General features: G+C 45.3%; 4 protein-coding genes across 16 annotated transcripts in view; 3 read left to right on the forward strand and 1 right to left on the reverse strand.

Moving 5' to 3' along the window:
• LOC122538121 overlaps positions 1-3,213 on the forward strand; it is a 17,453-nt gene extending 14,240 nt beyond the window's left edge. For all 6 annotated transcript variants that reach the window (XM_043671907.1, XM_043671910.1, XM_043671906.1 and 3 more), the window contains one exon: positions 2,179-3,213. In XM_043671907.1, the coding sequence (XP_043527842.1) occupies positions 2,179-2,244 (66 nt within the window). In that variant the 3' untranslated portion in view covers positions 2,245-3,213. The remainder of the gene's footprint in view (positions 1-2,178) is intronic.
• On the reverse strand, positions 2,775-8,768 carry LOC122538119 (mitochondrial amidoxime-reducing component 1). Its single transcript, XM_043671905.1, has 5 exons — positions 8,492-8,768; positions 5,983-6,281; positions 4,542-4,820; positions 4,179-4,456; positions 2,775-3,854 (listed from the first exon to the last, which is right to left on the reverse strand). Exons 1-5 carry the CDS (start codon positions 8,499-8,501, stop codon positions 3,692-3,694), a joined length of 1,029 nt encoding a protein of 342 aa, XP_043527840.1. The 5' UTR covers positions 8,502-8,768; the 3' UTR covers positions 2,775-3,691.
• Positions 8,769-9,260: 492 nt separating this feature from the next.
• Positions 9,261-11,337, forward strand: LOC122538122 (vesicle-associated membrane protein 7). The gene is made up of 6 exons (XM_043671913.1): positions 9,261-9,464; positions 9,941-10,149; positions 10,231-10,368; positions 10,449-10,610; positions 10,683-10,775; positions 10,841-11,337. The coding sequence occupies exons 2-6, from the start codon at positions 9,949-9,951 to the stop codon at positions 10,922-10,924; spliced, it is 678 nt and encodes a 225-aa protein (XP_043527848.1). The 5' UTR covers positions 9,261-9,464; positions 9,941-9,948; the 3' UTR covers positions 10,925-11,337.
• A 1,103-nt stretch (positions 11,338-12,440) lies between these two features.
• The window catches only part of LOC122538118 (proton channel OtopLc-like), a 21,241-nt gene continuing 8,853 nt past the window's right edge, over positions 12,441-24,828 (forward strand). Inside the window, exons 1-8 of one of the 8 annotated variants that reach the window (XM_043671897.1) lie at positions 12,441-12,783; positions 12,866-12,884; positions 13,677-13,909; positions 15,265-15,511; positions 15,937-16,211; positions 22,835-23,062; positions 24,061-24,263; positions 24,417-24,482. In XM_043671897.1, the coding sequence (XP_043527832.1) occupies positions 15,425-15,511; positions 15,937-16,211; positions 22,835-23,062; positions 24,061-24,263; positions 24,417-24,482 (859 nt within the window). In that variant the 5' untranslated portion in view covers positions 12,441-12,783; positions 12,866-12,884; positions 13,677-13,909; positions 15,265-15,424. Of the gene's footprint in view, positions 12,784-12,865; positions 12,885-13,629; positions 13,910-15,264; positions 15,512-15,936; positions 16,212-19,374; positions 19,548-22,834; positions 23,063-24,060; positions 24,264-24,416; positions 24,483-24,828 lie in introns of those variants that run through there. The other 7 variants (XM_043671901.1, XM_043671898.1, XM_043671902.1 and 4 more) reach the window with 7 other exon arrangements.

Raw genomic sequence — 24,828 nt, forward strand, 5'->3', positions numbered from 1 at the left:
CTTTTGTAAAAGTAATTAAAACAGAAAATTCATTATATCTCATAAACGAAGACAGATAGGACATATATTTATATGACTCTTTTTCATTATTGTTTTCATATTTTACAATCAGCTCCCGAAATGGGTCCCACAAGTTACGAAACACTTTGTACACAGATACGTTCCTACGTCGTTTTATATCGGGATGATTATTTAAAAATTAATCAGTCTGAAACCGAGCAAGAAACAAATTCACGCACGTTGAAAGGTTGATATATTCCGTTCGAACTAAAAAACTATGTTCAACGAGTTTCCTCTACGTTCATTTTTACCATAGACACGCGTGTTAAATCAGCGTACAAGCGTGCAATTATTAATCAACATCGATATAATTTCGGAAGAATTCCCCGCGAACGAGATTGTAAATCTCTGGGCGTTGGCCGATCTTTCGCCGCGAGGATTTCGCCGAAAGTCGCGCGAGCATGTCGCGAGCGTTTGTCGTTCTAGATACAAAACCGGGCGATTACGCAAGCCATCCCCGTCAAGATCGATGGAAAGCAAAAATGTAAGCGACTTTCTCTACGAAATAGCTCGTCCATTTGCCGTCTGACTTATGCAAGCCCGTTGCTACGTAGCTCCTGACACGCGATATCGCCAAGGATGTGGCTGCTGATCAGCTCCTGCGATCGTTGCAGATCCTTCGGCCTTCAGTGACCTTACCGATGACACGATTCCCTCATTAGTGTATCGACGTTTCGCGTGCAATTTATTTCCCAACGTTTCCAGAATACTCAACAACGCGTAATAACGTTCCAATAACCAACAAAGTTAATTGCAAAACTAATATCGCGATTGGGCAATTTTTTCTTTTTTTTTTTTTTTTTTTTTTCTTTCGTCGAAATTAGAAATTACAAATTATCGACGTCGATTGTCCTGATTGTGCAGATGCAATTGAAACGTGTCCAATTTTATCTCTGATTATGATTAACAATTTCGGTGCATCAGACGTTACGATAACCGAAATTTAAACGTTTCGCTAGCGAGTCGCGCTTCGCTCTGGCGCACGGTGAACTTTCAACGAAAGCGAAACCGATCGACTCGGAGAGGCTCACAGGGAAGTAGTTGGTCAGGGGCCGTTGATCTCGCCTCGAAATCTCTACAACGTTCCGGCTATAGTTCTCGTACGATACAGTTCCGCAAAAAAAAAAAAAAAAAACTACTCTATTATTCGAAAGATCGTTGTCTCGTTGCGAGGAATGCTCGAGATGCTTCGTCTAATTGATCGATCTTATTATCAGCGAGCGTGAAGAGGAAACGCAACGGATAGTGACGGGAGATTTTTCTGCGCGTTTCGTTTGGAATTCGAGCGGGAAGAAAGCGTCCCGAAAAAGAATGCGTGCAGGAACTCGCTAGAAAAACGAAACCGCCGGCGATCTAGCGTTTTTTTTTTTTTTTTTTTTCTCGACTCGTTTCGCGTGTAATTGACAAACCGCGTCTTAATCATGGTTGTCCGAGACGACAAAGCGTTCGCGGCGCGAGAAACGCAGAGAAAGCAACAGAAAAACAGTTACAACGTTAAGGTATCGCCGGCTCGGCGAGTGTTATTAAAGTTAATCGTGCTTGTTATGCGCAACCTTCGGCGAATGTACGCACCGGCACGAAAGCGTTCACGCTTCGTACATTGCCCGGAATCTGTTTGCTTCCATCAAAGGCCGAATAAATCGGCAATTCGCCGTTACGAGTCTCCAGCCACGTTGCAGAACAATCTATGAACGCACGTCGGAATGATCGTACCGAACGATGTTTAACCGATCGATGATCGGTTTCTCTGTGTCACGGTGAAACCGCGGTCGCGCGGATAATCGAAACGTCGAAAGCGTTGCAGAGCATTTTTCAGCGGTTTTCAAATCGTATGCTTGCCTTTTACAGGAAGAGAATCGCTTAGTAATCGAACTTAGATATTCGCGTCTCACAGACTAGGCTGTTTCTTCTCCAAAAATGTAACGTTTCGATCGACTGCGCGAGGAATGTCTATATACGTGTATATTGTACAATGATAAGATCGAGAAGTCGGTCGAGATTGGAAATTTCCTTTCCTGTATCCTTTCACCGACACTTGTTGCTTGCTCCTAGCCTAGGAGTACTTTATCGCATTGAACTCTTCAAACGATCGAATTTAACGAAGGCATTTTTTTTCAGCGCCTGGCAGCCACGAGCGAACGGATTGTCAACTTCAAGGCGAGACTGATCACGTCCATCATCTAGAGCTGGCTGAAATGCGACAGCGATAAGATGTCCAAGTGTGAGAGCGAAGATCCGATCCTGGAACGCTCGGCAGCCACGTGAGAGCCGTGATTATCGAGCAGGAACACGGGTACGACGTTGGCAACGTGATCACCGTTGCCCCCTTGTCCCCGAGATCCAAAACGCCTCGTCGATGCTACCAAATTGTCCTCGTTAAGCTAAATAACGTAACCTCGCGACTTTCAGTTCATACGTCGAACTGCCTCTGTCCTTCCCCTTTGTTCTGCTTCGCTTCCTTTAGTCTTTCACTTTCTCGTCTTCTGTCTCGCATTCTCCAACGTTCTCTTTTTCTCTTTAATACTTTTTCCTCTTTACGATATACACCATAGATTCTCCTTGATAGCGGTTAGCGAGTTACCGAGATTCATTTTACTCGAACTTTCGTCCAAAATTCGACACTTTTTTTTCTGCGCGACTTTCCTTGAAATCTCAAGTATTTTATACTTGTTGCGAATATTATATTATTATATTTCGATGTAATTCCATTAAAAAAAAAAAAAAAAAGAAAGCGACCTAAGATCGAGTAAAATCTGACGAATAAATGTATATAGTTGTTTCTGAAACGCAACTGTGCCAAGCATTGATTATTTCTTCCCTCTCGCGTCCATTTACGCGTAAAAAAAGTGTTCTCCCTGTTGAGCAGCCTGCGTTTCCTTGTCCGTTGGATTACCAACCTACTGTAGCGACTACGATGACCATTTGATAAAAGAATTCCACAAACCTTGTATAATATGAGCGTAGAAATTGAAATTTATTCGACCATTTTTATGTCGCATACGAAATAAAATACTATTCTCAGAGCTCCGGAATAGATCGTCCAATATCCGTACAAGTGTATGTCCATCTTCGAATTGGATGTATTGTTTCACTTATTGTAAATCGTCCCTTTAATTATTTTGTAGTGTAAATAAATAAATATTATTATCGTAACTTTTGTCTACCGGGACTTTTGTCAATTGCAAAGCACATTTACCCGCGATTCGTTTATTCCTTGTGGCAATATACTCGATACAAATATGTATAAACAGGGAACGCTTCTCGTACGATCACTTACATTATATATCGTCCATAGAAACATTGATCCACGACCAACATTTAGCAAAAATACGATATTTGTGACTCTCTTCACTAATTATTATCTCAGGCAATAAACGTTTCAGTTTTAAAGCGGAAAACACACTTGGCAAAGAGATTTGAACCATCGTTATCACGCGACTACCTTTAATTTGGAGAACAATTCCGAAGAAATTGTGTTTCTAGGCCTTGTTCGACGATGAGATATACAATTTTAGACTCGACGCTACGTATTCTCGTTGCTCGAATTTGTTGACAAATTGTCTTCCTTCAGAGACCCGGTGGCTTCTTCGAAGACGAAAATTTCGTCTTCGCAGGAAGCCCATCGGTGTAGCTAGGGGGGCGATATTAATATCGGTTGTTCCTCCGGTAGACCGACGTAAACTGGATCGCCTAATCGCACGGTACCATTGGAACCTCTCAGTCCCAGATGGATTCCCATTACTGGGCTCTCGCCAGCCATTGGACGAAAAACTGAATCCGTTATTTGCCTGTAACTAGAATAAACACACGTCATTTTTAATTCAAATGTAAAAAAAGCTTGAGATACTCAACCAGGCAGTACACACGTGGATTTCTTATGCTCGTTTCGTACTGGGTGCTCAGTGAAAAGTAACATTTGTTCACCACAATGTATACGAATATCTGTATGTTTTACGTTTCTTCACAAAGATACATATAAACATATATACGAATATTAACTTTACTTTAGAAAATCCAAGAAAAAATATTTAACAGGTGGAAAAATCATAATGTTAATAATTATCCGAACAATCATTTCGCTGGATTCCTACATGCTTGCTGCCGGATTGAAAGCAAACCTTTTTAGGGTCTTCAAAGGCTCAGCCTTTGGGTTCTTTTTCCCAGTCTCTGGATCGACAGTAGTAAAGATACATCTTGTACACGGCTTTACAGTCTTGAACGTGACATTGCCTATCTTTACCCAACCCCAGCTGTCCTCCTCGTATGCAGTGGAGCCTTTGACGACGAAGTTTGGTCGAAAATGTTCTGGCGTGACCGGATCTTCTAAACGAGTATTCAGTTCAGTTACCGAACCTTCGTTTATTAAGCAGTAACTAGTAGAATCTGGATATGCGCCCTGTTACATTTGGTAATAAATCATTCCATCGTGAGACTTTAATAACCGATAACAAACACTGCGACTGAATCGAGGTTGAACTTACAGTATCGTCAGCTGTCACCAAGAAAATTTTGTTCTTCGACCTGACTTCTCTTGTTGGATAATGCAAAGGATAGTAAACCAATCTGAATCCAGTGTCTTCCTGAAGAATAAACCGAGACAACCATCTGGCAGCTTCCTCGCCGCAATCGCTGGCGGATACAGGCTGACCCCAGACCGCCACACGGAATCCTTTTCCCTTGATTCGCGATAAATCGATAGACATGGACATCATTCCCGGGGCAGATAGCGTGAGGATCGATCCAGAGACGCTAGGCATCACCTTGAAAGCAAAGATTCCATTTATCAGATCATCGACTTACTACTGGTATACGATACACTCTGAATCTTTTATCATCTCATTACATCGTGTCGGAGTACGATAGTGATTAAACAGATTTTTGAAACAGATTGTATCGAGATTCCGAGACGAGAGACACGTTGACGAATTGAAAGTAAAGGAATGTCGTTCAATCAGAGCGGAAATAGCTGGCTGAACGGAGACAAACTATTTGTATTACTAGGTGCACTACTAAATATCACCGCGGAGTGGTGGATTTAATTACTCGCTCCGACAGTTAATTTCACAAGTTTCCACGACGATTCCGAAACGGCTCGTTAATCCCGATTATAAAAGTTCCACGTTCCCTTGCGGAGTCGTGTTAAAAAGATAGCGGCTCGGAGGAGGAAATCCAGCCTGATCTACAACTTCCAGGACCGTAGCGTTAACGAGATCTAACGACTTGTGAAGCGTGCGCAAGCAATGGGAAAAAATGGGCATGATCATCGCACATCAATTCGTTTCTACCTTCCACTTCCCAACTTTCACAACGATTTCACATCTTCTTCCTTTTTTGTTTTTTAATGATTGATCGTACAATTTGAACACGCGCCTCGTTACGGAGATAAAATCCTCTACGTGCGCCACATCAAGATACGCTAATCAGATTATGCAATCTACAATGTATCGCACTGTATATCACAAGAATATGCTTAGAACTGGTAATTACTTCGCTTAAAAATAGATTTTATGGATAAGTTTCCATGAGCTTTATACTAGTACTTTATTTTAAATATAAATAAAAATACAGCGTTGCATTGTGGCTACAGATCAGAGGGTTAAATTACTCATACTCTTTCGTATTCTCACAACGTAAGATCCTTAAGATATCTCAATATCAATATCAGATCTTTGAGTGGCAACGAGATACGCGTCGACATTGCTCGATTCGGAAATGTCTCGAGAATTGATAAACATAGATAAGAATTGATAACCTCTCAATACAAGCGATCAATAGATTGCGAAGATTCAATATAAAATACACGCAGTATTACAAAATAAAACACTCGTGATAATATCATCGTGATTTAGATTCTATTCCTTTAGTTCGTAAAAATCTCTATTGATCGCAAAGAAACAGTATAACTAACTGCAAATTTCTTACCTGGACCATTTTTGGCCATTGTCTGCCGGTAACGAAATGTCCGTTCAAGTCGATGACCATCAAAGTTCGGTCTCTCAGCCAGCCGGATTTGAGGCCCAATTTCGTGCACTCCAGCGAGTTGACTCGAACAGGGCCAAGCGACTTAACCGGGTACACAATCAGGTCGCTCAACTCGCCGACCTTTCGCCATTCCGATGGTGGCCGTTCCTTCTGCCTCTTGGTCCACCACCACCAAAAGAAGACGACCATGGTGCCGGCGCCGACAACTGCCGCGGACACGTACGTTAACCGCGTTCTGTCTGCCAGCCAAACATTCAGCCATATTAATTCTCTCTACGGTTAAGTGGCCATGCAAAACGGCCCGTTGCGAAATCGACTCGCCGGCAGCCGCGAGCAAACATTCAGATAACACGCGGATAAAATAGAACACGTAGAACTTCTTGCCTCGGAAGATCGTCTCAGCAACGTGGAAGCGTTGAAAACATCGAATTAATTAGGTTCAAGTAGATTAGTTACTTCCGTAGATTTATACAAAGTTACCGAACTTCCGAAGCGTGTAACACACGTCAAAATAAGCAAAAACGTCTTAATACGTGTAAAACCAAAAACTATTAGTTTCAGAGTTGTGTTATGTTTTTGTTACAATGATATTATCCTTACAGCACGTGTGTGACGAGATTTAAAATAAAAAAATATCTAATAACTCCTTCAGAAACTTTTTCAGATTTCGTTTGCTTCTTGTTTTGATGATGACTACACACTTCTCAAGTTCAATATCAACTTTTTTCAGGCTATGTGTTTCAGAGAGACCAGTGAATTATTTGCGATGCAAAACACGAACGAAGCGAGTGTTTTAGAGGAGAAACGAACGGAATTCTTTCATTTTTTGAACAGTGTATATGACTTCCGTCGTTGTCTAAACTTATATCAACCGAAACGTGAAAGTTTTCGCGTCTCTAATTCTGCGGATTCCTCGAATTCTTCGTCAGTTGACAAACAATGACAAGCAATGTGACGTCTATAATCTGTGAGAAATACGAATCAAATTGGAAATCGTCGAACAATCGTGGAATGCGGGTGAAATGAAATAACTTCGCGCGCCAATGTCGATCAGATGTTCTTCCAATGGAACGTTCAAAACATGCTTCCGTCCTATTTGCATTTTTATAAAATTTCATTCCAGAAACAATCTCGAATGGATGCAAATTGGGCGTTAATGTTCGTGGCGCGGTTAACGGTACTCGAACGAACAGAAACCGGCATTCTTTTCAGCCGACCGGAAACAGATGAAATGGCGTTATACTGTAGATGGTTGAAATTCGAAATGACATTCTTTCGATCGTGAGAAATCGGAACGAACGTAACGGAATATTGCAACAGCAGGTGTACAGTACATTAGACGACTCGCGCAATTTGTCTATAACAAAATGCCCGGTATCACTGATACGCGAGAAAGTAGGCTACAGAAGCCTGTTGTGCACTTTCGAAGATGTGCATGGAATGTGTCGCAGTTTTTTTATTAACACAGAATGTTCCCAATGGCTAGTGGATTTCTATACGAATTTATATTTTTACAGACCCAGAAAGATTTGTTTCATTTGCTAAAGTAATACTACTTTGCATTTTAACATATCTGTGTTCCATAAATTTTTACATACTTATCTCACAAATTTTCTTCATAGCAATTATTGATATTTGTCTAACGTTTAGCCTTGCTTTAAATATACTACTATACATAATTATCTACGTTGCTACCAATATGATGAAATAAATAAGTACACTTATCTCAGCTTAAATATTCGTGTATGTTGTAAAGAGCAATCATTGAATTTTCGTGTATCGTTTAGTTTGCATTTTATATGACGTACTATATTTATTGTGCACGTAACACCTGGCATTTCGTTCAAAGTTATTGATTTACTGTTTTGGAGAAGTTGAAGGAAAGAAGGGAAATCGTACGGGGTGACAACGGACGCCTTTTGCTAAAATCAATACCAAGGGCGTTACTCTCCAACACGCTACCAACCACAGAAATAATAACAACTTTAAATTACAAATTCTGAGAGTCGATTATCTCATGGAAGAGTTATATAACCGAACGAATATAACTCTTACGTAAAGTTTTTTTTTTTTTAGAAAATCAACGTATCTCTACAATTTTTTGCTGTATATCGTATCAATGAAAGAACGTTTTGATAACCGCGTTAGATATGTACACAAACATAACAAACAACGTAGCGATAATACTTAGGAATCATACATAATATAAGATATATTTCTCCAAAACAGATTTGCATGTTCTTATTTGCATTTCTCTTGAGAAAAAAAGAAAAAGAAAAAAGATCGAACAACTCAGAAAAATCTTGCCAAGTTAATTAATTATAGTTTGCGTGAAAAACACGAGATGGAAAGATTCTACGGTCGAAATATTCTCAAAAAAAAAAAAAAAAAAAAATATTAATGTAGACACGATCAACGTTCAATATATTTATTGATGTAATATATTTACCTAGTATCATGGTCAATGTCGAAGCAACCAGAACAAGCAAGAAACGACGAAATAGCGGCAATTGGGAGTAATAATGACGAAAGCTCTGAAGGTGGTCGCGTGTACGCCGGTCGAGGACAAACTGAGTGTTAGGTTCCGCGTGCACGCGACACCGTCTCTTCCTCGCGGCGAAAACACCGTTATCTATCCGTTTTTACGTTCTGCTATCTCCCTTCCCCATTGTAGTAAATAGCATCGATGCACTGATCAGCACGCGACCACGTGTGAAGAGCCATCGAACCGTACGCAGCTGGCAAATCCAGAAAACTGATGCCAAAGTTCTCTGTCGCTTTTGACATGCGCATCCCGGGCCAATTGTGTCGCTCCCGAGTTCCCAAAGTCGAACGCGTGCGTTCCATGCGTTCGTCAACTTTTGGAGCGAAATTCAAATATAGTTTAAGTTTAAGGAAACATCATCGACACAAATACATAAGAATTTCTTACCTTTTACACTCCAATCGTTTTTGGCTAATCGGTTTGAACCCTGTAAGTAACAAAACGTAAGCCAAATCATATAACGTAATTATAAAGACTATTGTGCATCTTTGCAATTTTACATCTTTCTGATTTGAAGGATTTGAACATTTCTACTGTAATGTTAAATTGTCTTCATAGATGAAAATTCTGCTTTCGCTTTGCGAAGAAAACCGAGCGCGAAAAATACGTTCTTTCAAATTACGCGCCGCAAGCAGTGCGCATGTCAGTGAACTATGTGCTATGAGCAATAATCAACTGTCATGTGTTACTCATAATCTTGGATGTTGTGTTGACGTATACGGATGGCTCATAGAATAGTTCTTGTGCAGTGTCAATTCGTTGATCGAGTTACATTACTCACATAGCAATTTCAGAAGGCAGAACAGCAGCGATTTTAAACTAACATCACAACGTGCTCACGATCGTTCCTTTATTCGCGCCACTCTAGTAATTTGAGGTAAGTCAAGAAAATAATTGATCGTTGATCTTGCTAAATTCGAATGTTGATCATTCGAAAATAAATTTATTTTACTTTTTTTTTTATTTGACTGCGTCTTAGTGTAGGCAACGAATTTATGAAGGATTCCATTGTTCCTTAGAGGTTAGGAACGATGACGTTTTACTTTGTGATCTATGTTTCAGTCTCTTCATTGTTTTATAAATATTGTTATCTAGTTCTTTTTGATAGTATTAGCATTTTCTTTTTACGCCGATTCGACAGCGCTTTCGACAAATAGTATTATTTCAAGTATTGTTATTTCAAGTATTTCAAGTATTAGCTTGGTAATAGATAAGAAAATTTATAATTACAAAGAAAAGTTTCTTATTTCGTCGATAGTTGTTTCTTAGATCGCCGTAGATTAACGCTTTAGGTTAACAAGAAATTGAGAGATTGCTAATTTATCAAACTTTGACCTTTGCTCTTTGTTTCAGCATTCGTCATGCCAATTCTGTACAGCGTGGTGGCTAAGGGTACGGCGATATTAGCAAAATATGCATCCTGTACTGGCAACTTTGACGAAGTAACAGAGAACATTCTGGCAAAAAAAGTTGAAAATGACAAGCTTACATACTCGCAAGGACAATATCTTTTTCACTACATCTGTGAAGATAATATTATTTATATGTGCATCACAGACAATGTAAGTAAGCTAGAATTTGAGATTGTTGAGATCAAACAATTACCATATGAGAAAGATTGATTCTTATCTGATATGTTACAGGATTACCAAAAATCTAAAGCATTTTTATACTTGGCAGAAATTAAAGGAAGATTCTTGGCTGTGTATGGACAAGATGTACAAACTGCACTTCCCTATGCAATGAATACAGATTTTGCTAGAACGTTAGCTAGTACAATGGTAAGATTGGTATAGATGCATTGGAAATTCTATTATATAAATGTAATCAAGTCTTTGATAAATATCAGTTCTTTCTTTAGAAACATTATAATGAGTCCAGTCACAAAGTCGATGTGTTAGATAGTGTCCTTGGCGATTTGGATGAATTGAAGGATATAATGAGCAAGAGCATCGATAACGTTGCGATGCGTGGAGAACGGTTAGAACTCCTCGTAAACAAGACGGAAAATTTAAGCACAAATGTGAGTAAAATTATTAACTACTTAGCGAAGGATATGTGAAAAAAATTCATTCTCTCCATTCTCTATTTTTAGTCGATTACGTTTAGGAAAACCAGCAGAAATTTGGCGCGCTCGTTGTTTTGGAAAAATGTAAAAATTTACGTTATCGTCGGTGGCATCCTAATTGTAAGTAATCGATATTATATGCGATTTCATCGAATCCAAACAAATTATTTATATGAATCCCGTAGGTCATCATATATGTTATTGTGTCGATGTCCTGCGGAGGCTTGGCATGGCCAAAATGCGTCGGAAAAAATAATTCATCTTTATAATACGTCGATGCAATGTGTTCCGTCTTTAAAATGTGATAAGAATTCAATCGATTCGCGGTTGATTCGCGGAGATACTGTAAGCAAATGGGAAAAACATTCACGATGCATCATTTCGTTTGTTGGTTTGTGTTACGTGTGAAAAAAAGTATGAGATTTCGTTCTGTGACTCTGTCAAAACGGAAACAATGTAGGAATAAAGAAAATACAATTAAGAAATGTACAGACATAAACATGTACGCGACACTTCTGATATTTTTATTATTTTAGCAAAAATAATTCGAATATGATTGATATTTGTTAAGTGACAAACGTAACTTTATCTATTCGTATTATCTGTAATGTATATCTACACATTCTGCGAAAAAAAAGCGAAGAAAAGAAAAAGATTGAATAAAATGATTGTAGCATTTAAATTGGTGACTCATTTATACATTTCCGTGTTGCACTCTTGGGTGCAACAAGTGAAGGTCACGCGCATACTTGGTATACCTTTGCGAAAGCTATTTCATTACGTTGAAAGTCCTTTCATCGAAAGTGGCCGTGCTTCGTTTGCACCCTGGACGAAGTTATGGTGAAATTTATCCGTTTTCACGCCATTAAATACATTAAATTTTCTCCACGCGGAAGTCTCCAAACGATGTACTCGATACACTGTTTTTTCCACTACCGGCCCCGAGCAGCGCATGCTCCGATACCTACTTACCCCTCCGATGGATTGTGACTAGTTCAAACGACACCCTACCCAAATTTAATTCAAACGCCCACTCTTTCACTACAAGTTCCTTGTACCAACAAACTCTTTAAATTATAGTTACAATAGTGAAGTGAAGAGCAGATAAGAAAACGTACTACTAAATCCTTCAAATCGCAATCTATCGTCAATCTCGGTAGATCGAATCGACAAAGAAATCTCCGTTGCTCCGACTAAAATTCCCCGAATTTCTCGCCGTGGGCGAATTTACTGGGGTGACGACACGACGTATATATGGGACTGGGGTAGAAGAATTGAAGGAAAGCGTAGAGGGTAGATACGGTCCTGGGGTGGCTGCAACGACGTCGCCGGCGTGGGACGGCGGGAGTGGCGGCGTCGCAGGCGCTGTAATCGCGACGCCCGGGCCATCGCAGCAGCCCGGCAGCTCTGGCAGCAGGATGTCGATGGCTCGCGTGGCGCGCCCTTCGGGGGGTGCCGAAGAGTGTCGTCTCGGTGGCTGGTCTCGACGCCACGATTGATCGTACGTCGTCCCTGAACCCGCGCTTCGGAAACACTTTCGATTGCGAGCGCAAGGTCGCATCAACAAGTTCTGGCCGTGTTTGCGGCCGTGGCGATCGCAGCGGCCGGTCAGTCGGTTTGCGAATTAATATCCAAGGGAAAACAACCTCCCCCCGGGTTGTTGGTGATTGTTTGCACGCGCGACAACGACGAGAGAGAAAGAGAGAGAGAGAGAGAGAGAGAAAGAGAAAGAGAGAGAGCGGACGCGTGGTGTGGATCTTGTGCGACCACTCGGTGGTGGTGGTGGTGGTCGATTGCTCGAATCGGTAACTGCACTTTGCTCGATCGGCCGCGCGGATCCTCGTCTCCCGGTTGTTAGTCAATTGTTCTGTCGCGTGTGTCAGTGGTGTGGGTGCTCTCGTGTGAATTCGACACACCGTTTCGCGGCCGACCATGGAACCGCGGAGGTTCCGGATACCGGAGGCTAGCTGATGAGTCCGCTGACGCGATCGGATGTCCGCGCGGGAGGGTAGGAGGTATTACGAGCCGCTGGATGAAAGTGAAAACGAATCGGACCGGGACACGGGGGGATGAACGAACGAGGAATACGCTGCGTGGAGAACGTCCGATCGTGTAAGACACAGACCCCGTAAGTGTGCTACGTAATGCTGTCTGTTACTCTCTGTCACTTTCAACGAAGAGTAATAGTCCCTCGTTTCCTTTCTTTGTAGACAACGTTCGTGTTGAATGGTAAAAGTAGAACAAGGGTAGAAGTAGAAAAATTTCCTTGTTCCTTTGAGACAAAAAAAAAAATCCAGGGATATTTACTTCCGCGTTTATGCGTGACTGCGTCGGTAGATTCCATCGGAACCCGACCTAATTAAGCTTTGTTTCCCGTTTGTGCTATCGTCGGATTCCAGGAGCGTTTTCTGCCCCGATACAATCCGTACAAAGGTCGCCGGAAAGTGGCAGAATCGGCTTGCGTGCACTCGCCGTAGGCTTGTTTTCGTGGCACGCGTTTTAGATAAAGCAACGAAACGGGCTATCGACGCAAAAAGCCAATGAACTGCCGGCGAGCATGAACGCGGATGGAAATACCTGCCTTTCCCGGCACGCGATATAAGTGACGGAAAATCGTTGCTGCGGATCGCTGGGAAACGTATGCCTCGACGATTCCACGACTCTGCCTATGGTATATCTCCGTATCGATTCTTCCACATGCACCTCGTTTGAAATCGTTTCACGTAACACGACGCACACAACGTCGTTCCTCTCTCGCAACTCCCGCGCAATTTACACTTTACAATTTGAATTAGAAAATAAAAAAAAAAAAAAGAAAGAAAGAAAAAAAATTGCAAGGGAATTAGTCGAATCGTTTTCGAAAAGAAGAAAAGAGAAAAAAAAGTCGCAGGAAAACGCGCTGAACGAGATCCGCACGACGATTCTCCGCAGACATTTCCGGCTTTTCCCAACGGAGCAGCGAGAAAGAAAGATACCACAGGCCAGCATCTTACCCCACGTTATCTCTCCCATGGCCCGTAGTAATGTCGTGATGTGCACGGGGAGCCGTTTGATGGAGAAATATTCGACGCCACGCACGCTGGCCATAAAACGTTCGAGGAACGAGAGGGTCCGACCCGGCATGGCGTTCCGAGCCTGATCCCGAACAGGAAGAATGTTCATTGACGTTCAGGCTTTCAGACGAGATCCTGGCGAAGTGGCGTCTCGCTGGCCGGCGACTGGATCGCGCACCGAAAGACAAATGTTCCCCGAAGGTACGACTTAGCTCTAACGTTTTCCATTTCCCCCACGTTGCATTTTACTTGCAAAGTACCTCCCTATTCCGCGGCCAGATTGCGTCTACCCCGTTCAGCAGATATTTTAGGGAGAGGAGCTTACCAAACTTTAGTTACCAAAAAATAACGGGGGGGTTTCTCTCGGATAACCGGAGCGGTGATTGCACCGAACACGACAGCCGAGTGCAGTGGAAGTGTCTCGAGTCTCTCTCAGACGAGAGGGGAGCGCGGTTTTGGGAAGGTGTATCGAAGACGACGTTTCACGAGGTGAGATCCACGGACTGGCGTATCCGGTGCCGAGAAAATTCCTCGTCGCATATCCTGTTAACTAGAAGCTCCGCCGCGTTAAGTTCTCCCCTCGCGTTTCGAAAGAAACCAGAGAGCTGTAAGAGCTACGAGGCGCCGAGAACGAACAAGTTCCGAGTTGCTTTCAAGATTGATTTCGAACGGCGGCGTTCGCTGGGCTCGATCGGCTCGATCAAGTCGGACTTAATTAGACGGTGGAGGGGAAAGAAAGAAAAAAAAAGCGTCGTTCGCGCCGATGAGATTTTTCTCCGTGCGCGTTTTCTTGATGCCGGTGGGGTTCGCCGCGAGACCGACGAATCTCCTAGTTTTAATTAAAGTCAGCCAGTCGGAGTCGCGGCTAAGGCAATTAAGTCGAAGACAAACGGGAGGCTCCATTGAATTTCCTAGCTTTCGTAATTAGTTTCGACGTAACTGAATCCAGTTACCAGGCGCCCGATAATCACGCCTATCCACCTCCCCTTCCGCCTCTATCCGCGCGACGATCGAGATTTCGAAGGCTGCCCTTCGAAAGGGACTTGAGAATATACCCGACAAGACATTCGCGAGCCACGTCCGCGATTAATGCCAATTCCATCCTGAACGATCGATTAATATTCGTATACTCACCCTCGAAGAATCGCGTGTCCGTTTTCAGAGAAAGTAGCACGGGCAACACGGGGCGGAAGTGGGGGGTGAAATTTTAATTCGCGCGCGGACGTTTGATATTCAGAGACCTCCGGGACAGGGGAGGTATTCACGATCTCACGTACCGGCACTCACAGGCAGCCCTTCTTTCATCGGGGCGCATTTTTGTTTCGCGTCAACGACCAACGACCAACTCTCTCTCTCTCTCTCTCGTTCGCTCGCGGGAAACGAACGAACGAACGACAGAGAGGGGCGGTATAGGCGCGATGACAGCCGAGGATAGCGGAGCGAGCTTGGAAAAAAGAAAAGCGCGGGAGAAGGGGGCAAGATGATAGAACGAGACGACGATCTGTCATTCAAGGACGATTCTTTCAGGCTGCAAACTCGCTGGATTGTGTGTGCAGGGCCACCCTCTTTAGAATTCCCCGTCCGTGGAGCAAGAAGCTCGTAAAAGACAAAGGGGGTTGGTAGCACAGGGGTGGAGAGAAGGCGCCGCGCAAAGGGAGGCACAGAGAGGAGGCACAGCGAGAGCCAAGAGCAGGAACGAGAAAGGAAATAAGAAAGATGGGAGAGAGCTCGCCGGATCTCAGCCTCCGGCTCCGCCGGGGCAGCTCCGACTCCAGGGATTCCTTCTACATGGATTTCGCCCAGGTACCAATTCCAACAGCGATGCACCGATAATCTTTCACAGATATCTTCCTCGGAACGCGCGGAAAGGCCGAGCGGAAAATATATATATATATATATATATCGTTAGTACGGCTTTTCGAACTTTTCGTTAGCTCGAGTCATCGTGATTCACGCGATGGTCGAGAGAGGAATAGAAAGAGGGTAGGACGGAGATGAAACTTTAACGAGATGCTTCTTCATCGACGCAGACTGACATTGAAAGAAAATTATAAAATGTAAAGCGACTACTAAGAAGTTGCCAAATCTTTCAAAGTTGTTCTGTATCTCGACGAAGAAGATTTCACGAATTTCCTTTGGAAAAGAGACAGCTTCGTGCGAGAATCTAAGAGATTCAAGTAACAGAGATCCTAGGCTTCTTCTAAAAGAATGACAATTGGTGTGGACAGGGCATCGACTCGGACATCGAGGAGGTGACGCGTCCGGGAGAGAACTCGGATCCGATGATGGACAACCATCTGGAGGAGAATGGGAACGAGCTGCCGCCGATAGAGGATATCACCACGATCCCGGAGGAGGCATCGGAGGAGCTGCGCGAGGAGGAGGAAGCCGCGGCGATGGAAGCCGCGCTGCGAACACCCGAGGGCCCAATAATTAACACGGAAGCGGAGAAACCGGCGCAGCAACCCCCGCCGTCGCACCTCTCCACACTCGTCCCGCAAGAGTGAGTACGCGTCGCAAAAATCCCGAGGAATAAAAATCCCCCTACATTTCTTTGCGTAATACCTTAATCCGCGTCGTAGACGTCGTAGCCTCCGTTTTAATTGCAATTCCCTGTTTTCTTTTTCCTTTTCTCTCTCTCTCTCTCTCTTTTTGATCCCTCTTTTCGCCGCTCGACCATGGCCGCGATTTCGACTTGTCCGAATCCTCTCGCCGCTTCAGGGTATTTGCGGTTACGGATTGAAGGGTGTTCGGTTTCGTAACTGAAGAAGGGAAAGACAAGTAGGTGGTTCGGGCAAATATTAGTGTAGTTCAGAGCGTAAGAAGGTGTTTTATCCACGAAAGAGAGTAACAATTTCGGCGGCAACGCGAAGATCACGTCACGGTCATCTTTTTCCTTTCTAATTGGACATCGAGATTTTTTCTTTTTATTTTTTTTCATCGAGAGAGATGAGAAGACTAGGGTTGCTATGACTAGACTTCGAATCGGACACTCCAAGATCACACACGAATACCTCCTTAGCAAAACAGAACCATCCTTCCGCAACACCTGCAACCAACAAATCACCCAACACCTGCTACACGAATGCAGAAACTACCGAAACATAAGAAGTAAATACGGATTAAACCAAAACACCGCTGTAACCTGCCAGAAACAACAAAAAAACATTATCAACTATCTAAAGAAGACCCAACTACTAGACCAGTTATAAAGAGATAATTCCAGCACGTCGCTAATGACCTCGTAGTCGATGCGACTCTAAACCCCCATATAAAAAAAGAAAAAAAAAGACAAAAAGACTAGGGTTAACGGTCTCTAGCGTGGGTCTTGAGTCTGTCTGTTTGTTACACAAAGACGACGTTGGTCCTTGTATGTGCCTTGCGAATGATTCAGAAGGGCATCGTTAAAATGGGCTGTGAAAACATCTTTGCTTGCAAGAGATGGTTGAAAGGAAACCGTAAGGTACGACCCAGCAACGATTCATGTCGGTATTTATTGTCAAGCGTTCTTTTAACCCTTCGTTTTTTTTTTTCTTTTTTTGTCAAAAATATTCCCGACTATTAGAGATTCTTCGCACGTCTTTCGCTCAAGTCGAGTTCTCTCTGGATTTCGCGAGGAACTGAAAAAAGAGTGGTTGGTTAAGTGAGCAAACAAAATCCTGAATGAAATAAAAGACGGAGGGAGATGAATATATTTTTCAACGTGTTTGAAATATCGCGAGATAGACCGTAATTACGGGAGTACTCGCGCGACAACTGATTTGACATTCTTCTCGTAATGATCAATGTCAAATTCGTCGATGTTACTTGTCAGCTCGATCAGATTCACCATCAATTTTCGAAGAATGAAAATTTACGTCGAGGAGGAAATCTCTCTGTAGACTTTTCAGGTTTCTATTATTTCTCGCTCTGTGGATTCGTGCGTAACGTCAGCGTATGAATTACCGCTCCCTCCCACCTTGTTTCTCCTCGTCTATTCATCCGAATAGGTGACCACCGCCGTCACTACTCACAGCCATGGAACATTAGTCACTGTCCGCGATTAACGCGCATCCCTCGGCTCCCGTGCATTCAGTAGGGAAGCAGCGGCTGGTAGCGGTTTGTTGTCCAACGTCCACGATTGAACTTGATCGTGAAAAATCGTGTCGCTCAGCATCTCTGTTTTGCTCCGACGATTTTTACTTCAAACAAAGCGCAATTACCCACACGTTCTCGATCCAGCCAGAGAAAGAACCGGTGATCGCGTTAGAGTCTGTCCAAAGTCGGTCGACGGCTACAAAAAAAAAAAAAAAAAAAAGAAAAAAATAAATGGAGGGCGAGTCGAAGACGAAATGGCGAGAGCGAGCTTTTGATCAAAGCGAAACACTGACCTCAATCTGCGAAATTGCCGGATTTAATCTGCAAGTCACCAAGAAACGAGACGTCAAAGGCGTACCACACCTTTGGCGCGCGGCGTCAACCAAACCTGTTAACAAACGTTCGATCGCGATCGATGACGATGGAAACAATCGTTTCGCCATTTTCGGTTCGTATCGCGTATCGAAACGCGTCCATCGTGCTCCGCGTTGTCCCGCGCGTGAATCAATTATTTATCCGTTTGTCGGGGCTTGGACGAGTCGTTCGATTAATTGCCGCCCCTCCGAAACGGCAATTTCCATGCGATCTGCGGCGGCCGATCGGCGGATAGTCGGCCGCCTTCATTTCGTAGCGAACTCGATTACTTCCGGCGGATATCGAACGTGAATTCGTGAACGCACGAGTAGCCAACGGCGCCCAAGTTAATATTGACCTGTCACTTCGTTACGAGCAACGGACGACCTTCGTGCCGCTTCCATCCCGCTTCCGTCGTTGCCTTCTCTTCTCCTGTGTCTGTCGTTTCTCTCCTTTCCTCTCCTCGTCCAAGGTCTATCCCTTTCTCTCTCTCTCTCTCTCTCTCTCTCTCTCTCTCACTGCCGCTACCAGCTCTCTCCTCCTTTCCCGTTTCACCGGAACCCCCGGTGAACCGTCCGCTCCTTCGTTTCGTCTCGCCTCGTCTCGCCACGCTTCGCTTCGGTCCGGACGAGAGCAGGAAGACTGGCCTATTCCGTCGATTTACATGCAGATTTGATCAGGGTACACGCGCACTCGACGCACCAGAGTCCTTTGAAGCAAACTCATTCGGGGGAAAGGAGAACCGAGAGAGCTCCCCCTCCCCCTTCCCACCTGTTTCCTTTCCTTTCCTTTCCTTTCTTCCTTCCTCCCGACAAGACGAGAGCTGCGGATCCTTCTTCCACGGTCAAGCTCCACCGGAACCGGAGGATATCGCCAATCGAGAGAGAGAACCCCGAACCGAATGGGCCAAAAGTAATTTCGAAAATTTCGAGATCCAAGCCGCTTGCTTTCCCCCTCGTTCCTTCCGGTCTCCTTTTCAACATCAATTCGATCGCGATGGTTCACCGCGTGGACCTCTCTCGCGGGATCGATTGGACGATTCGAGGGGTTACGCCACTGGGAATCTGATTCGGGTAACGAGCTCGCTGTCAAACGGTCGCGTATCCAGAGACGATAGATACAGCCGGCTACGGAGCAGAGCAAACGGAGAGAGAGAGAGAGAGAGAAAAAGAGGGACGGGATGGAGAGAGAAGGAGCAAGAGATTAGCCGAGAGAGTGGCGCGGACTCGCGCGAGAGTGCGTGCAGGGCTTCAGTTTGTGATGCGGGGCCCGAGAGTGCCGTGACACGAGCCGCAGGGCCGTGAGTGTGCGATCCGCTGGTGAGTACAGCAGCCAACATTCCGTCGAGACGGCCGAGGAAACCACCAGCCAAGGTCACGGATATGCTCATCAAGGAGACGTCCCTCAGGTACTACGATTCCACCCTGTCGAGGCCACGAATCGATCTGGTTGCTCTTGTCTCTCTCTCTCTCTCTCTCCCCATTTCTCACTCCAGGCGACTTTCCAGGAATCCTGAAATCGCGCACGCACACACTGGCACACGTTCGTCTACGATTCCCGATGGCACGGCGACGACAAGGGCCTCGTCCTCGTATGTTTCGCATGCTTTTCCGAGAGGGGAGAGGAGATTTCGATCGATCGAGTCGTCGGGGGCCGCGTCGAAACGCTCCGAGTTGCAACTTATTCTACGGACGGAACAAGAATTTCGAGTTTCCATTAACGAACGGCGGATTGTTCGCATCCCCGAGTTCGCAACCCCGAGGAACTAATCCAATAGTTTCAATTTGTCGTCGCGAAGCATTGCTCGATTTCATTTTCTACAACTTGAGCGAAGCTATCGATATTCCTGAGAGCTTCGTGCGTACTCGCCCCGACGTAACGATGGAACGTTGTGAGTGTAATCATCGCGGAGTCCGCGGGGAAGGGAAAAGCATTTAGCGGGTGGAAGTTTGTATTTACGCGGCGGAAGTTTGACGGAAGGACGATTAAAAAAAGGCGGCGTTCGCCGGTGGCGCGAGTCCGAAATGCGCGCAAAGAGAACGAACGGCCGAAGGAATAGACGAGACGCGGAATAGATTCCTGAGGGATATCCCGAAGGGGTGGCGGAGTGGCGGAGCTACCGAAACAAGGGTGAGCCCCAGGCCCCGAGTCCTCGAGCCACGGATACACTCGTGCCACAATGAGGGAACGGCACTCAGCCACTGAATCAACCCCTCAGTGCCCTCTTTCCCTGCTGCCTCTCGTCCCACGGCAACACCCACCCTCTCGCGCTCTTCTGCTTCTTCAACACTACGTGATTATTTCAAAAAGCTTCGAGCCAAGAGACCAGCTATCCCCTCACCCTCTCTTTGTCTCTCCCAGGTTCGCCTCTACTCTCCATCTCGCTCGTTTTCTCTTTCACCAGGTTGCGTGCAAACGCTCGCGCGCGCAGCCCATCCAACCTCCCTATCTCTCGAGTGAAAAGGACGAAACTCATCCACGTCCCTCTCGCTGCCTACCGCCGGCCTTGTAGGGGTAGGTCGCTTTACGCGGTGCCTCGTTTACCTTCTTAAACGCGCGGAACAACCATCTCCCGGTTTTCGAACTCCGGTATCTCCCGAGTAGAGGGGCTAGACCGTTGCCACTCGTCGATTTATTACCGTTCCTCGACGCACTCGCGTTTATTTCGCCGGTGTAACGCGTCTCTTTGGATTAACAAGCGGGACGACCGGCTCTTGGAATATTCAACACCGAATATCGATAATCGTTGAACGTAGGGGAAATACGCGAAAATAGAAGGTGACCCGTTTCCAAAACTGCGCTCACGCCGTTAATAATCGAAGCAATTGAATTACCCCGTTTCTGTCAATCAACCTCGCCTCCGTCGCTTACATTCTACATTCTAAAACTGTTTGCTCCGACTCGACGTCGACTCGAAAAATCCTTTCTCCGGTAACGCGCGCAAAAGGTGGCTGGCTCGAAGGGTAGATCAAGCTCGCGGTAAATTGAATCGCGGCAGCGACTAATAAAATAATTCACGTTCCTCTCGTGCATCTACGAGTCGTTGCGATATCGGTGAATTTCCATCGGTTTCTTCGATTTCGGAGGAGCGAGCAGGGACGAAATTATTCTGCCCTCTCCTCGAGTTGGCACGTGTGCGTGTGTGAGAAACGAAGCTAGGCCGTGTTTCGCCGGCCACCGGATCGGAGAAGGGATCATCATTAGATAAACGGTCGCCGGGTTCGAAAGTCGTCGCATTAACGACCGCTCGCGAGACCGTCAGTAGCGCGCTCTACTAGTAGGTCTCTTCCTGCAGCCAGTGTCAATGCGACGTGTATCAAACACCGTTACGGCACCGCGTTGACCTTAAATTTGACGCGCGGCGACCGTACGCGGGGCTCAGGCTCCCCTTTCAATTCCTCGAAACTTTTAGACGTCGCGATAGACTAACAGAGCCAGAGCCCTACGATACTTTGTTCGTACACGCGTTAATTGTTCGCGTTCTTTCTTCGTTCTTTCTCTCTTTTTTTCGTTTCAACAAGGACGAACGAGTGGACGTTTTCGAGTGGGAAGCCCGCGCTACCCGGAAACGGAACACGAGGGAGGAGTCGCGATCGTGCAAATGCGAGAACTCGCGCCCTCTTTAATTACTCGCTCGCGTTCGCGGCGCGCGGGAAAAAAGAAATTAAAGGAGAAAAAGGCTAGAGTGGGTTCCCCGGGTTTCATTAACCGGGCTGCGTAACGAAAAAAAAAAAAAAAATAAAAATAAAAAAATAGAAAAAAATAAAAATTAAAAAAAAACGGGAGAAAATATTTTTTCTTCCTCGGCAACGCGCGCTTAATTATTCCTCGCCGTGTCCTCGCGCGGCCAGCTTTTGAACCCCCGGTACGTTAACGATACTCTTCGTCGACGTGGCCGTGTCGCCGTGGTCCTACAATATGGCTCGAGTGGAAACTCTCCGGTGAAAAGTTTTCCCGGCCATTTGTCGTCGCGGGTTAACGAGTTCCGATTGCCGGCGAGTAACAACGACACGGCCAGTCCAAACGGGCCGTGTGTCCGCGCGTTCGCTGCCACTCGGGAAACTCGCTTAAACGAATTACGAGCACAGGGCGCGGTAACGCTCTCGCGAATCCGCTCGACATAGAAAGAGAGAGAGAGAGAGAGAGAGAGAGAGAGAGAGAGAGAGAGAGAGAGATAAGCACCCGCTAGCCGGGACAAATTGCCTCCGAACCTCGGGCAGGATTCGCGCGGATGAAAATTGGAACCGACCTGAACGGGAACGGAAAGAACGAGATCGATTCTGATTCCCACGCGCTTACCGCTGTCGTCGTATAGCTGCGCGCATTGATTAGAGAAAATTGCTTCGTTGCGCGTATGTTCGTGTGTATAACACGTACGTACGTACCACGAGCGCGTTGAATCGAAGGATCCCGCCTTCTTCGCGTAACTCGACGTGACAAGTTACGAAGCAATCACGACGAGTTAACGATGAGAAAGAGAGAGAGAGAGAGAGAGAGAGAGAGAGAAAAGAAAGAAAAGAGTTAAGATCGCAGGTAAGACAACAAGAAGGAGAAGAAAGAAATGAAAAGAATCGGTTTATCGGGTATGCCCCGAGCGGCGTAGCTTGTAATTATCCTGGTAATTGAGCCGTCGATACCAATGAATCGATCGGCCAAGGACAGGGCAGAAATAATGAGGAAACACGGTCTGTTCAGCTGGCCAGGATTGCCGGCTGCGCTACCGTCACCGGCTTCACCGTCCGCGGTAATCGTTTCACCGGAAACGCTGTCTAGACACAGCAGCAGCTCACCCTCCCGCGCTCACCGGCCACCCCAGTTCGCCCTGGCTCTACCATGCTCCTCGCAGCCCATTTCCGCGGTCTGCTATCCAGCACCGACCTTCCTCGACGTCGCCGAAGACCGGAAGTGGAAGAAGCTTGGATGGTGAGTACACGAGTGTCTCGAATTTGCCTCTCTTTTCTTCTTCGTTTCTCTCCGTCGACGTCGAACTGGACGAGTGCGACAACTGGACGGTGTGCGATACGATCATTATCGCTGATCGCGCACGATTTTTTTAATAAATTTCAATCTCGACGAAAGAAGAAGAAGAGAAAAAAGAAAGAAAGAAAGACAGAGACTGTTGAAAATTTTAAACTCTGTCCCAACTCGACGATCAAGAGCGATCCGATCGTCTGTCCGGTGCGAGAAAAGCAGCGAGGTCGAGCGATTCGCATCTAGATTATATATCGGAAAGTGGTTCGCGGATGCTGCGACGACGTGACGCGTGGAAAAGTCGGACGCGCGCGATTAAATCGGGTCATATCGGGACGGTTGGGAAGTTGCGCGCTTGCGCGCCGATCCGACCAAAAGAGACACCTTCACACCTTCATCGCTGATTTCCATTCCATGTGAATTAACGTGAATAGGAGAGGGGGCGAGAGATAGAATATATATGCCGGTCACCACGGAAATTTCACGTGATCCTCCTGGGTTATCCTGCACCGACGTCTGCACCGCAATTACCGCCACTTTATGAATCAAACGCACACGCGCTCACCGTCCAGCGCACGATTACTCGTAATTGAGCCAATTCTTACGGGGGTGGATGTATTTGCGGCCAATGGTATCTCCACTGACGCTTCCCGATGCCTCGTTTCGCTCGCGTTCTTTTTTTTTTTTTTTCTTTTCAAAAGAGAAGAATTCGCTCGTTTTCGTTTCTCGTATCTGTCCTCCACGATTCTTGCCGGGATCTCTGGCGGGACGCTCGATGTCGAAGCCGAGAAACTACCGGCGAAACAACAGGTAGGCGCCGGAAATAGTCCAATTTCCTCGGCGGAGAGAAATCGAACGGACGCGCGGCGGACCTGAAACGAAAAAAAAAAAAAAAAAATACGCGGCGAGCGTTCACGTTCGAGCACGATAATTTCCGTTTTGTTGCACAGCGACGCCCTGGCGACGACTTTTAGCGCCCTTTACGGAAAGCTGCTGGTCGTCATGGGAATCGCTTTCCCCATGGCAGAAGTGATATCCACCTACATACCGCCGTCGTTCTACGAAGGTTTCTACCTTTACCTCTACTTCGGCAGCATGATCTTCCTCGTCTACATGTACGCCACGTTGCTCCGCGACGGCAAACCCAAGTCAAGTAAGTAAGGATCGCGAGAAATTTTCTCTTCGTCTGTGTGTATGTGTGTGTGTGTGTGTGTGTGTGTGTAGTGTGTTCTTTTTTTCCTTTCGTTTTTTTCCCCTCTTTTTTTTCTTTTCTTTTTCTTTATATCCACGACGACGCGGGATTCAGACGACGCCCAGAATGAACACGATCCACTTGACGTTTCAGGGAGGTCTGCTACGTGTTGTTTTATGAGTAGGTAATTCCTTTCTGCACAAGATTATGATTATTTACTAATAATAGTTGTGTAACGTGTCGATCGATTCGCGGAAATCGAGCTGCCTCGCGTTAAAACATAAAATTAACTCGTTGCATTTCTTTTCGCAAGGAATCATTCGTCTATTAACCTCTTCAGGGACGCACTTTCCTTTCAAGTGGAGGAAAAGTGATTTGATTGATCTTTGATCACGTTTTGTGTCGACAGCAAGATTTTTGATTTTCGTTGTTGAGAAGGATTCTGTAGTGAATAGTTTTCCGACAGGTTTCAATTTTTTTTCCCCACTCGGAATAATTTTAATTAAATAAAAAAAAAAAAAAAAAA

Source organism: Frieseomelitta varia, unplaced genomic scaffold (assembly GCF_011392965.1).
Source record: "Frieseomelitta varia isolate USP_RPSP 00005682 unplaced genomic scaffold, Fvar_1.2 scaffold_961, whole genome shotgun sequence".
NCBI lineage: Eukaryota > Metazoa > Arthropoda > Insecta > Hymenoptera > Apidae > Frieseomelitta > Frieseomelitta varia.

Coding starts and splice junctions, on each gene's coding strand:
- LOC122538119 (XM_043671905.1), bottom strand. Junction 4,821..5,982: donor AATGGCCAAAAATGGTCCAG/GTAAGAAATTTG, acceptor TTTGCTTTCAAG/GTGATGCCTAGCGTCTCTGG. Junction 4,457..4,541: donor TGGTGACAGCTGACGATACT/GTAAGTTCAACC, acceptor CAAATGTAACAG/GGCGCATATCCAGATTCTAC.
- LOC122538122 (XM_043671913.1), top strand. CDS start 9,949: ATGCCAATTCTGTACAGCGTGGTGGCTAAGGGTACGGCGATATTAGCA. Junction 10,150..10,230: donor ATATGTGCATCACAGACAAT/GTAAGTAAGCTA, acceptor GATATGTTACAG/GATTACCAAAAATCTAAAGC. Junction 10,611..10,682: donor CGGAAAATTTAAGCACAAAT/GTGAGTAAAATT, acceptor CTCTATTTTTAG/TCGATTACGTTTAGGAAAAC.